Source organism: Python bivittatus, unplaced genomic scaffold, assembly GCF_059951505.1.
Source record: "Python bivittatus isolate LINGU-HERP-01145 unplaced genomic scaffold, Pbiv_v1 ctg000480_np1212, whole genome shotgun sequence".
Lineage (NCBI taxonomy): Eukaryota > Metazoa > Chordata > Lepidosauria > Squamata > Pythonidae > Python > Python bivittatus.
In genome coordinates this window covers 10,382,474-10,396,456 of record NW_028277075.1, presented here as the reverse complement: position 1 = coordinate 10,396,456, position 13,983 = coordinate 10,382,474, and the positions used below count along the sequence as shown (strand labels likewise).

The following is a 13,983-nucleotide window of genomic DNA, read 5'->3' as shown; positions in this document are numbered from 1 at the left end:
CAATGATTTTTAGTAAAGAATGATGTTGACTTCAAAAAGTTGTAATAGCTTCCAAATAATAATACTGAGCTGCTAAACAACATTTTGTAGATAAACAGTCTCTCTAAAACCTAGAGATTTTTTTGTAATGTTATCATACCCACTTCTGATAGTGCAGGATATTATTAAAATGATTATTTATTGCTCTATAATGCTTCTGGTAAAAGAATAAAGCAGTTTTGATAGCAAGTCTTTTTGCTCAATTGTATACAGTATTCTCTTTGTTAATTGAAAGAATCTTTTTCATTCTTGATATTTTTTCTTCATTATACATTTTGTAAGCCTTGTTGTAGAGGACTAATTCCACTAGTCTTTTTAGTATAACCAGCACATGATGAATTCAATTCAGCCTTGACTGGCTAGCAGCCTCAGTCCTGTGGTAAAGCAGTCAGATAGCCATCACTGTATTCAATGCTAACAGCAGGCCTTGCAACATTAAATGAATAGTATGAATTGACCTCAGTTCATTACTTAGATTAGAAGTTGCCCTATGGTCTGTGAATTTTGTCTGTTTGCTTTAATAGCTGCTGAGTTTATTAGTTTTAGTTCCTGGCTTTTAATATCTGAAGGCATTGCAGCTCTGATCCAGCATTTTTGGACACCCAGAGTCTCTTAGAGGTACTCAAAAGCCAAGTTTCTCTATGAAAGAATTGGGTCTTAAAGACAATGTATGTGACTTATGCAAGGACCTGGATATTGGATAGGTGATTCCTAATAATTTAGCTGTTGTCCATCTCTGCTAATTGATATTTTATTCAGCTAGAACAGGGAACTTCTGTTCCATCTACCTAATGGCCACATATAATTTTGAGAGGCATAAGAGTATACTTCAAAGTGGACAGGGTCATGTGAAATAAAAAGTTAAACATAAATAATTTGCTCAAACACAGCTATAAAGTAATGCACACACATAATTCAAACAGTGCGCCCACATGTTCATGCATGCACATATTGATAGAAACATACTCTATTAAATGAAGCATGTATTTTCTTTTAATACATTACTGTCCTCTAATACACACACACACACACACACACACACACACACCATTGAGTTTTAAAAATTGGTATCTACTGTATCACCACAAAGGAAGATGACCCTGAAGTTAAAATAATTTCCTCAAAAAGGAAATATAGACAGGAATTTTTTTTTTTTTTTGTCATAACCAATTTAACCAACTCACAGCTGAAACCCGTCCTGGAGATTTTCTTCTTCACAAAAATGTATATACAGTATATACACTTATGTGTACATGTGCTTACATGTATCCATACCCATTAGAAGCCACACTCCAAAAAAGGCAGGGCTAGAGCAACTAAAATGAATGAATATGAACTGTATTAATAACTATTGATTAAAATTCATGGTCTATAAAATAAGGTTCCCCAAATATAAAAATCAGCAGGCAAGTAATCCCTTCCAGTTGTGATTAATCTTCAAAGGCATCCATGCTTACCTTCCACACATTTGCTTGTTTTTAACAGCAACTTCTATTCTTAGTTATTGTAAGACAATCTCCCCCTACCATTCAAGGAAAAAACTTCATGTTCCTATGCCAAAATATGGTACTTTATTCCCCATTTATAATTTATTTCAAGCCCAGTAGAGGGAGCTAAATCAGCACTAAGGAGAGGATATCCAGATGTTCTCAGGGCTGAAAATAGTTTAAAAAAACAAAAACAAAAAAAGGTTGGAAAGGGATAAGAAAGCAAAGGAACAACATTGAAGATCAAGGCTGAGAAACAGCAAGCTGAGAGCAAGCTAGAATGGGTTTAGTTTCAGGTGGAAATGCCAAAAGGAGATAGTTGAGGTAGAGGACACTATGATAAGTTTTGGGAACAAAAGGAAGACAGAAAGAGTCAGGTTGCTGCTGCAGAATAGAGGATAAGAGCAGCACAGGGATGCTCATTGGGCTACCACATCAAGCATGCATACCTATATGCTTCCATCTTCCACCCAGAACACATCACCAAATTTATTGACTATAGCTAGACTTTATGTTACAACTGCGTTTCTTTTGGCCCACTTGACAGAGATGCTCAACTGATGGGATTAAACCAGTAATTCAGGAGACTGAATTACCCACCTAGCAAGATCAATAGACAAATCAGTAGAGCCAGATCGATCCCTGGGGAAGACCTATTAAAAGACAGACCAGAAAAGCAAAACAACAGAACACCACTGGTTGTCGTCTATAGTTCACAACTCAAGCCACTCAAACGTGTTATTAATAGCATACAATTCATATTGGACAATGACACTGCACTTTCTCAGGCCCTGGTGGCAGGCCAAACTTGCATACGTTGAACCACCCAACATGAAGTAGATTCTCACAGTCAGAAGAAACATGAAAATGATGCTTACATGGGAATTAGAGCTTGCAACAAAACCAGACGTCTACTATTATGCCTCCACTTTTTGTACCAACAGCACCATCACAAGTCCCAACAATTTCACACACAAGAATAGAGATGCCTTCACATGCTGTTCCTCTAATTGATCTATGCTATCCTCTGCCAGCAAAGCCCCTCTGGGATATATGTAGGACATACAGGCCACACTTTGCACAAAATAATTAATGGACACAAGTTTGACATCAGGACTCATAAAAAGGGCAAAGTAAAAGAGCATTTTAACCCTTCAGGATACTCCACTGCAGATCTTAAAGTTCTGGAACAAAGAAGCATCACCAGCATGATTGGGTGAGACTGCTGAACTCACATAATGTACATCAAAAGATTTCAGGCTATCTCAGAAGATGTTAACAAACACAGTGGGATTTTAACACATTAAAATTGTTATTTGATATGGTACTTGTAATCTGCCACACATGTATAGTAACCTGTATCTGCGATACTACCCTGTCTTCCCCCGCTTTTCCCCCCTCCCAATTTAAAATCTATTTCAGTTTAGCCATTCCATGCATCTGGTAGAGTGAGCTGTAGTTCATGAAAGCTTGTGCCTTTTAATAAAATGTATTACTCTGAAAATGTAGCCCTTTTGATTTTGAGCTACTACATCAAATTTCTCCCTTTGCTGAACATTACTAGGAAGATGTAAGGAACAAAAAGACAGGGTGGAAAAGACAGAGAAAGAAAATGATGTGGTGATGTGAAATGCAGTAGAGTACAAGTAAAAAGTACAGTGGCAAATGGGAGCAGGAGGCAAGGGAAGGCTGTGAGAAGGCAAGTGGTCATTATAGAATGCACTCAAACTGTTGGGCTATCTGCAGCCTGGAGGCTGCAATTTTTGCATTTGTGAGCAAAATGCAGTCATGTAAAACTTCAGTTCTGTTACAGAGCATACTTTATCACTACAACATAGATTTGCTGAAGAAGGCAATCAACAGCTTCATTTCCTCTTTATTAATTTGGCTATGAGCTAAAAGCCACTCTGCTTTAGGCAGCAAGTCCTTGGATAGTTGAGGAGCTGGAAGGCATAACTCTGCTGAGACTGTCCAAGCTGTCACTGTCTCTTCCTTTGGTTTGGCTCTGCTTTCAGACTCTCTTTCATTCAGCCCCTTCACCAGGCAGCCAATTAGAGAGAAATCCCACTGTGTGGGTTGCTCCAAGCAGTACCCTTGTCAAAAGTCCACGCTAACCCTTGCCCTACTGCAGATGGACCAGTCCTGCTTCCATCAAGGTCAAAGGAATCTGCAGAGGAGGAGGAGGAATGTGGAGACAGAGTCTGTGCATTTGGAACTGTGAGAGGGGATTTTGAAAAGGACCTGGACATGGGCACTAGACTTCATAGGAAGGGCACTTTTCCAGCTTTTGAATATTAATTTCAGCCAGGGTTGCAGACAAGGCAGCACTTAAACAACCAAATGGCTGGATGCAAAAGCAGAGTTACAGACAAAATCTGAAATGGGCTTTGCAATGCTAAGATGCCATCATTTAGTTAAGACAGTGGGTAAAGGATGTATTCATTATTTATTTATTAATCACATTTGTAGGACACCCACTCAAAGTGATTCTGAGCAATGTACAGATTTAAATATTTTAAAAAATTAAACAACAATCAAAACTTCAGCTGAGCCTGACAGTTCCCTAGCCATCTAACTAATCTGGGACACTAGGATCAATTTCAGAATTGGAACAAGGCAGCTCTGAGAACAGGGATGGCCAGAGCCTTAAGCATGAGAACCTTATGCTTTAGCACCAAACTATTCAAAAACTGATTTACTGAAAACAAGCTTGATATGATTGAGGAAGATTTCATTATACTAGAATGTAAATGGAGCCGGTGTTTCTATGAGTCAGCATGTATGCGTATTTGTGCAAAATAAATAAAGACCATTCTTCCATTCACACATCCAACTATTTTTTCTTTTGTTTTTATCTTTTGAAATATATTTAATTTTCTTAGAGAGCATATATCTGTCTGCTTAAATAGTTAAAAAAAAAAGAGGAGGAGGATATTAGTAGTCACATAGGTTAGGACTATTATTAGGGCAAGGGCAGGGATCATGCGTCCCTAAAGATGTTGCTAACTTATGTCCTAGTGCCAGCAGCCATCATGGCTACAGTGAGGGATACTGGGGACTGTAATCCAGCAATATCTGCAGATTCCCTACACCTGTATTAAGTTATGTTTTTTCATAGAAACAACATTTCTACAAATATATGTACTGTACCTGCCTTGAAGCAAACTGTTTGTCCATCTGATTCAGAATTGTCTGTTCCAGGTACCTCTTCCAGGTAGAGATTTTCCCCATCACCTGATGTTTTTCATTTGAGATGCCAAGGATTGAACAAGGGGCCTTCGGAGTGCAAAGCCTATGTTCTATCAATGAGTTATGATCCTTCCCCAAGCTGCTTCTCCAAAAATAAACTTGGCAAATCTGTAGTAATCCTTTCTTACTCCTCTTTTATCTCTTGCAGATATTCCAGTGATCCCTGACTTGGAAGAAGTACAAGAGGAAGACTTTGCCATGCAAGTGGCAGCCCCCCCTAGGTAACTAACCCCAGTATTGGTTCTGCTAGTTGGCTGTCTTGTGTGGATTGATTTCTGCCCTACTTGGCTGAATGTTGTACCATGTGTTTTAACGATGGCAAATCAGCTCCTCTGAAGAGAGGAAGTAGCTGCTGTAACTGCTGAGTAAAGATAATAAAAGGCTTTTTTATTAGGATCAACTCCATACTTTAGGCTTTCTGATGAAGGATGGAGAATGCCAATTTCATTTCTGCTCTAACCCCAACCACAGCATTCAGGTGAATAGAGTGCTGACCTACCGTGACTTGGACAATGACCTCATGAAGTATGCCGCATTCCAAACCTTGGTGAGTGCAGTCAGATGGAAACTCAGATTTATTTATATTTCTTCCAGGAAGAAGGTAGCAGCAAGCCTTTTCTGTTGACACTAAAAGTTGACATTTGTTATCCTCTAGATGTCCCTTTTTATTTTAACGTAATATATGAATATTTTACCCATTCTTTTGATAGAGCCCTTGGTCTTGGAAGACTAGATAAATATCTAGTGAGCTTATCTTCATATTGCCTATGCAGCATCTTTGATGTTTCTTTTAATCATCTTTGGACATTCCTTAGTTATATAACTCATTTGGCAGAATGTCTTTCCTTCGAGATTTAATTTATCATATTCAGTTTATATTTGGGAGACAAGTCTGGACACAGATAATTTTTGGAAATTACAGTGATTTAATGTAGTCACAACCAGAGAGCCTTGCCCGAGAAAAAAACACTTCTCCAATGTTGCATGCTGTGATTGCTTTTAAAAGCATTTTCTGACTGAGATGTTAGTGCATTTGCTCTGCTTTGCTCTCATGCTGGCTGTATGTGTTTTTCAGAGGAGGAATAGGATTGTCTTGCTATTAGTGGACAAAATGCAGATGTTGTTACTTGTTCTTGGAGCAGCTATGATTTTTAATGTGTTTTCACAGGATGGAGAGATTGATCTCAAACTACTCAGTAAAGTCTTAGCACCAGAGCAAGAAGTACGAGAGGTGAGTTTGTTCTGAAGTGGAACAGGGAGAAGAACATGAACACATCTCTTTGCTAGGCCTGTCCTTCAGTTCATTGATTAAAGAATGTTTGTTCCAGTGCCATTATTTCAGTTCTTCTCAGTTTCCTTAGAAAATTGCCTTATCAGAATCAGAGCACTGATTCAGCACCAGGTCTGGACAACCTTTTAATGTTACTAAGGTTTTTTTTTGTTGGGGGCGAGGACACTGTGTCAAGCAAGCAAGTAGTGCCCCCACAAGTCTAAAGTCCAAATGGAGGTGAGATTGACCCACTTTGCAAAGGATGATAAAAATTTCTCACAACAAGTCCCCAACTGTTTCAGTTCTCCTTCCCCCAGCATTTTGATGGAGGAGATGCTGCATGGTTGGACTGTTTTGTGCAGATGCAGTGGAATGAGAGAAGTAAGCTCTCTTCACGGCACCCAGTGCCATGGAGTAGGATTACAGTTGGGCCTGAAAGAGCCCCAATCTGTGCTTGCTCTGATTCATGACTGAAATTCCTCCATTCATACTCCACCACTCTACTTCACTGCTTCATTGCTCTCAGCTTCCTGGTGCCAATTGAGCTCTGCTAGATAGAAAAGGATGCTTAGTGATGGTTTCAAATGGTGATCCACAGATTAGCTAGGGATTCAACAGGACTCCTGACTGGCAAGCACATTCAGAAAGCTATCCATTAGGTATCTGTCAGCCTTCCCAGGTAGACCAGACAGGAAACACAACCAGATGAGCAAATTCTGTTCTATTGTAAGGCTACATTAACAGAATCTTGCAAGTCTGAAAGTACAAATCTTCTGCCATCTCCTTTACAGCCTGAGAAACTAGGGAGGGTCCCTTCTGAGCCTCTTTCTCTTCCCATTATGCATCTGTGGGCTATGCCCTCTCTTATCTGACCATTCCCTAGGCAGCATCTCTTTGCCCCATCCCCCAAGGTCCTTCCTACATACCATTACAGTGTCTGAGTTGGCTGCCAGTCTAAAACTGGCCAGCGAGTAATGTCTGTGACATTGGAAAGCTTACTTTCAGATCACCATGAGGTGAACAGGATATCAAATTCAGTGGGGGTGGGGGGATGTAAGATTGATGTCAGTCCTTCAAGGTAGAGCAGACTAGGGAACCAAAATCATGCAGGCTACTTTTATTATAGAACTAGTATAAGAGAATCTTGCAAGTCTGAATGTGTTCCCTCAGACAGGGCCTTGTCTGAGACGTTTTCTCAGGTTATAGTTCTGGCCCGGACTCATGTTTCTTTTATTGGACTGTTATATTGGTAGTGGCTCTTCCTCCTGTTCCTCAAGGTTATTACTTCTTCCCATTACAGGGCCTGAAATCCATTAAGAGAAGGAATCCAGAATAATGCAGTGACACACTAGAGATCATCCCATTTAGCTCAGAAAGACAGACGGTTATGCAGTGGGGTTACAGTATTCTAACAGTATTTCTCCACTGTTGTGGCCACCCAAACCTAGAAGCAAACATTCAAAATTAGCAGACTATTGGGTGGAGCTTCTGGTCAATGAGATCAATTCTTGTAGACTATAGCTACCACCTCTGAACCCTCTGATCTTCTCCTGCAAAGAGAACTGATCCTGCTATTATTTTTAGCACTTAGGGATTGGGTCCTTGCTGTGGTGTATTTTCTTCTGTCATTTGAACTGCGTTACCATGTTTAGAAACATCTCTCCTCCATTGGTACATGTTTTACATTTGTTATTGTTCTTTCATAGGATGATGTCATCTGGGACTGGAACCATCTCTACACGGAGGTTGCCTCTGAACATCTAAGTGAATGGGACTCTGGGCAGTCAGAAAAAGAAGAGAACCTTGTTGTGAACAAGAATGCTTGAATTTTAACTATTTGATTGCACAGAAGCACAGTTGTAGACACATCTCTTTTTAGTATGACTTTTATCTGAGGAATTATTTTTGCCTACATAATAATAACTTTTTCAGAAATATATCTAATAGAATTCAAAAGGAGTTTTGTATTGGTGCTCAAGTTAATTGGTTATAATTTTTATTAACTGAACAATACCTTCAATTCTCTTCAGTTGTTGTTGTTGTTGTTTAGTCGTTAAGTCGTGTCCGACTCTTCGTGACCCCATGAACCATATTGCGCCAGGCCTTCCTGTCCTTCACTGCCTCCCTGAGTTTGCTCAGTTTCATGCTCATTGCTTCAGTGATGCTATCTAACCATCTCATCCTCTGCCATCCTCTTCTCCTTTTGCCTTCAATCTTTCCCAGCATCAGGGTCTTTTCCAAAGAGTCCTCTCTTCGCATTAGGTGACCAAAGTATCTGAGCTTGAGCTTCATTATCAATCCTTCCAATGAGCAGTCAGGGTTGATTTCCTTTAAGATTGACTGGTTTGACCTCCTAGCAGTCCAGGGGACTCTTAAGAGTCTTCTCCAGCACCACAGTTCAAAGGCATCAATTCTTCGGCGCTCAGCCTTCTTTATGGTCCAGCTCTCACAGCCATACATTACTACTGGAAAAACCATAGCTTTGACTATGCGGATCTTTGTCGGCAAGGTGACGTCTCTGCTTTTTAATATGCTATCTAGGCTTGCCATAGCTTTCCTCCCAAGGAGCAAGCGTCTTTTAATTTCATGGCTGCAGTCTCTGTCTGCGGTGATCTTGGAGCCCAAATAAATGAAGTCTGTTACTGCTTCCATTTCTACCCCTTCTATTTGCCAGGAATTGATGGGTCCAGATGCCATGATCTTAGTTTTTTTAATGTTGAGTTTCAAGCCAGCATTCGCACTCTCCTCTTTCACCCTCATCAAGAGGCTCTTTAGTTCTTCTTCACTTTCTGCCATGAGGGTGGTATCGTCTGCATATCTGAAGTTGTTGATGATTCTCCCTGCAATCTTAATTCCGGCTTGTGATTCTTCCAGCCTGGCATTTCTCATGATGTACTCTGCATATAGGTTAAATAAGCAGGGTGACAGTATACAGCCTTGTCGTACACCTTTCCCTATTTTGAACCAGTCGGTTGTTCCATGACCGGTTCTAACTGTTGCTTCTTGGCCCGCATACAGATTTCTCAGGAGACAGGTAAGGTGGTCTGATACTCCCATCTCTTTAAGAACTTGCCACAGTTTGTTGTGATCCACACAATCAAAGGCTTTTGCATAGTCAATGAAGCAGAAGTAGATATTTTTCTGGAACTCTCGTGCTTTCTCCATGATCCAGCGAATGTTGGCGATTTGATCTCTAGTTCCTCTGCCTCTTCGAAACCCAGCTTGTACATCCGGTAGCTCTCGGTTCATGTATTGCTGAAGCCTAGCTTGTAGGATTTTGAGCATAACCTTGCTAGCATGTGAAATGAGTGCAATTGTGCGATAGTTTGAGCATTCTTTGGCGTTGCCCTTCTTTGGAATTGGAACATAAACTGACCTTTTCCAATCCCGTGGCCACTGTTGCGTTTTCCAAACTTGCTGGCATATTGAGTGCAGCACTTTAACACCATCATCTTTTAGTATTTTAAATAACTCAGCTGGAATACTGTCATCTCCACTAGCTTTGTTGTTAGCAATGCTTCCTAAGGCCCACTTGACTTCACTCTCTAGGATGTCTGGCTCAAGGTCAGCGATCACACCAGGGTGGACATCAGGGACATTAAGATCTTTCTTGTATAGTTCTTCTGTGTATTCTTGCCACCTCTTCTTAATCTCTTCTGCTTCTGTTAGGTCCCTGCCTTTTTTGTCCTTTATCATGCCCATCTTTGCACTAAACGTTCCTTTCATATCTCCAATTTTCTTGAAGAGATCTCTAGTCTTCCCCATTCTATTGTTTTCCTCGATTTCTTTGCATTGTTCATTTAAGAAGGCCTTCTTATCTCTCCTTGCTATTCTCTGGAAATCTGCATTCAGTTGCTTATATCTTTCCCTTTCACCCTTGCTTTTCGCATTCCTTCTTTCCACAGCTATTTGTAAAGCCTCATCAGACAGCCATTTTGCTTTCTTGCATTTCTTTTTCTTTGGGATGGTTTTAGTTGCTGCCTCCTGTACAATATTACGGACCTCCGTCCATAGTTCTTCAGGCACTCTGTCTACCAAATCTAATCCTCTAAATCTATTCATCACCTTCACTGTGTACTCACAAGGAATATGATCTAAGTCATACCTGAGTGGTCTAGTGGTTTTCCCTACATTCTTCAATTTAAGCCTAAATTTTGCAGTAAGAAGCTCATGATCTGAGCCACAGTCAGCTCCTGGTCTTGTTTTTGCTGTCTGTATAGAGCTTCTCCATCTTTGGCTGCAAAGTATACTTAATGTTTTTCCAAGTACTTACATTTCCAGCTTAAGATGGTTTTTCTTAGATACATGTATGCCTCATCTTAAAAAGTTGGGCTTTATCCTCAGAGCTATTAAAGATAGTTCATAGGCAAGTCCAGGCATATTAAACTGATGTGTTATTTTTCCTCACTTAAGTGGTGACCCTAACATATATTCAGATTTATTTAAATGTACATGAATAATGAATGTGTAAAGAAGAGGATACACAAACAAAAAGCAACACAAGTGCACCATACACCACATGAGCTTTTTGAATTTGGAAATGAACTGGGAGTACCAGTTTCCTGTTCTAAAGTATGCTGGAGGTTGACTGCTTTCCCAAGATCATAATGTGTCAATTTATCTATGCTTATCACCCAAACTAATAATACACTTAGCAGTGCTGTGGGCAGTGAAATGGAGCCATCATCAACAACAATAAAACCCCCACCATGTTTCTGCATAGTCAGCATATTGCAGGTGTAAAAGAAAGGGAAATTGAAAACTTTTCTCAGTTTGATCTGACTAATGCAACTTCCTCCAAACTGGAGCAAAATATTAGAAACTACTGAACCACAACAGTAGGGAAAGCAGCAGGGCCAAGTATATCTTTTGAAAGAGATTTGTCAGAATGTGCAAAAGCATCTAAGAAGCCCCTTGTTTTAAATTGCCAAAGCAGCCATGGCTCTTTTCCAGATTTGGCTGGTTCCTCCAGAAGCTGCTCCCAGCTCTCTCCTCTTCTGTGAGCAAGTAGAGCCCCTCTTCCTTTCTTCCTCACTGGTCGGCTGCAGAACCATATTTCCCAAGGGGAAGGGAGAAACAGCCTACTCAGAGCTTCCCCCATTTGACTCCCTCTTGCAAGCTCCAGCCGAGATGAGGAACTGCTATGGCTGCTTGAGAACTGACTTGCCCTGAAGGGGGGAGGAGACATCAGGATAGCTGGGCACCTTAGTTGCAGAAAGCAGCCTGGAAAGAACAGGCAGGCATTGTCAGTACTGAAGCTATCAATTATTCTGTGGCAAGCATAGAGAACAATGACAGCAAATGAAGGGCTTGAGCCCCTGCATTTTAATTCTGCATCCCCTTGGGGTTTATGTGCAAAGGTGATGCATACATATATGTAACAATTAATTATTGAGATAAAGAATCTGGAAGCATCAATTACATTAAAAAGAAAAAAAGAATGTGCAGGCTGGCTGAGACACTTGTTGAGCAGCCCAGCCCATTTTTCTCTCCCTGCCCATCCCCCCATCACACATGACTTTTTTGAATAGTCAACAGTGACAAAACAGGCAGGGACATGGGGTGGCTCAGTCTTCCTCCCAATGCTATGCTGCTGAAAAATCTGAAAAAGAAGTAGAGAGGAGTTGATGGCCACTATTTGAACTGTCCCTTTTTTGGGCATGCATAGGTGAATAAAAACAAGGGACAAACCATTGTGTTTTGTATTAAGTTCACAAACAGACTGCTTTTCCCTGACAATCTTTCTTCATTCAACTGCCTTTTCTTTCCTCCAAGACCAACATAGGTTTTAGTGATACTTGTTCTTTTTATCCAGAGGTTTAGACAGATAGAAATAAGTGCAGATTTTCCTGAACCAGAAGCTCCACTCATTCATACCAACTTGCATACCTACCCAATGCAAAATCTAGCTGGCTAGGCTAGGTCTGAATTCCAGAACTCATGCAGGATACCCACCATACATGGTACCTCATTCTGGATGATGGTTCCAAACAACTACAGTTCCTGTAAATTGTGTATCTTCCGTGAAGGCTTGACCAGTCTGTCAAAGTTTGTCCAATCCCATCTTGGCACTTTTCTCATACTTCCTCATATGTTTCCAGCAGATTGCCATTGCCTCCTCCAGTTGTTTCAGGAACCATCTTTTGGTGTCAGAAAAAGCCAGTTAAGCCATGATAATGTGGAACTTTATGCCATGTATTTGTGTGAATGGATACATATGAAAGATGGAGTGTGAGAGTCCCACTCAAAGCAGGCCAAAAAGGCAGAAAGATTTATCTCCTGTATCATGTTGCATTCTTGTTTTTTGAAGTTGTCATTCTCTATACAATACCTAAGCTGAAATCTTCCTGAAAAAGAAGGCAGAAAGCCTTTTTGGCCTGCCTTGAGTGGGACTCTCACACTCCATCTTTCATACATATCCATTCACCCAAATACATGGCATAAAGTTCCACATTATCATGGCTTTACTTACATATTCCATCTTTCCTCTAGTAGCTCAGGGCAGTATACATAATATTCCTTCCTCTGGGTTTTTCCCACAACAATCCTGTGAGGTAGCTTAGTGTGAGAATGAATGGTTCAAAGTCAAGTGAACTTCCACAGCTGAAGGTGAACTTGAACTTGGGTCCTAGCACAATATCTTAACTGGCTTCCAGTAATTGGCATTGTATGCTGGTAACCACATCCTGGCAATCCTGATACATTAAGACTTCATTAATGTTGTTATACATGGTTAACATGTTCTAACAGTTCAGGCCAAACGAACTGAAGGTGCATACAATTGTGTGCAATAGCTTAGACATCCTTGTCAAATTGTATGTTTTAGTGAATCCTGAGGAGAAGTTAACATAATTTGTACATCATAATTAAGTTAAACATGTATATTCCTGCAAAGTTGAATGCATACTTACTGCTGTATTTATGTGTAGTTGTTTACAGATTCAAAGTAAGAAAACAGTGAATATAGCAGGTGCAGAACTCTGGACATCCTTTCAGACAGGGCTTTGATAGAGTCTTTCTATTCTCACTTTTAGAATGTCTTCCCATTCAGAAAACAATGCAGAACTCCTCTCAGAAATATTCTTACATCTCCTTGCATGCATGAAATCTCTGCACAGAATCATCATAATCGTCATCGTCATCATCATTGCCATCAGTATTCAGTCTGGGAATTGGGAACTGGACTGGGGAATTGCCACTTAACTGTTGTTAAGTGCTCTTCAAAAGCTTCGCCATTTTTTCTCTCAGTATCTCTTATGTAGTAGTGGCAAAACTGTTCTATTTTTGTTTCTTCAGTTCCAAAGCACTTTGTTCCAAAAGGTTTCAGGCTTGTGATTATTTTATTTTGCATGCCTTAGATGAAGATTTTTGTGATGGGGTGGAAGAAAAGTTTTCTTTCTTATAACTCTTCCATGAGGATTATTGTGGTACTGTATAAATAATGGTGTACTGTGGACCTGTGGGCAACTACTCCTGTGTCAGCTAAATGTTTGCAGTGATCTGTGGGTTCTGTTGTTCAGATCAGGCATGTTTGGGGGCAGTTCTAAGATAATTATTCTTACCTGAATTTCAACACTTCTATGTAACTTCTATTTCTTAATTGTGTTTCTCATAGTTGAAATTGCTAGCTGGAAGCAATTCAAGATTTTTGATAGCTTTCCCTGCTTTTTAAGAGTGCATTTTCTTCTTTTTCAAAGGCTCAGATAGCTGTTCAGAGGAACCCACAGTTTTTGAATGTAGACAGAACAACAAGCACAACCTGAGAGGTTAGAAGGGACAAGTACTTGTTTACTGTACCTGTAGAACTGCCTTCACCTGGTTAATTGAATAGTAAACCTAATGAGTCATTTGCTTTTGGGGTCTTACTAACAACTTTGTTGTACAGTAGAAAAAGAAAAAGGTAGAACTGAATCAACTGGGTGTTACAGTTCTGCACCT

At 40.2% G+C, this 13,983-nt stretch overlaps 1 protein-coding gene across 2 annotated transcripts in view; it reads left to right on the top strand.

Moving 5' to 3' along the window:
- Nucleotides 1–8,349, top strand: part of IFT43 (intraflagellar transport 43) — a 70,285-nt gene extending 61,936 nt beyond the window's left edge. The window contains exons 5-8 of one of the 2 annotated variants that reach the window (XM_025169249.2): nt 4,924–4,996; nt 5,247–5,322; nt 5,944–6,006; nt 7,752–8,349. In XM_025169249.2, coding sequence (XP_025025017.1) covers nt 4,924–4,996; nt 5,247–5,322; nt 5,944–6,006; nt 7,752–7,871 — 332 coding nt within the window. In that variant the 3' untranslated portion in view covers nt 7,872–8,349. The remainder of the gene's footprint in view (nt 1–4,923; nt 4,997–5,246; nt 5,323–5,943; nt 6,007–7,751) is intronic. The other variant, XM_007432306.4, reaches the window with a different exon arrangement.
- Nucleotides 8,350–13,983: the final 5,634 nt, after the last annotated feature.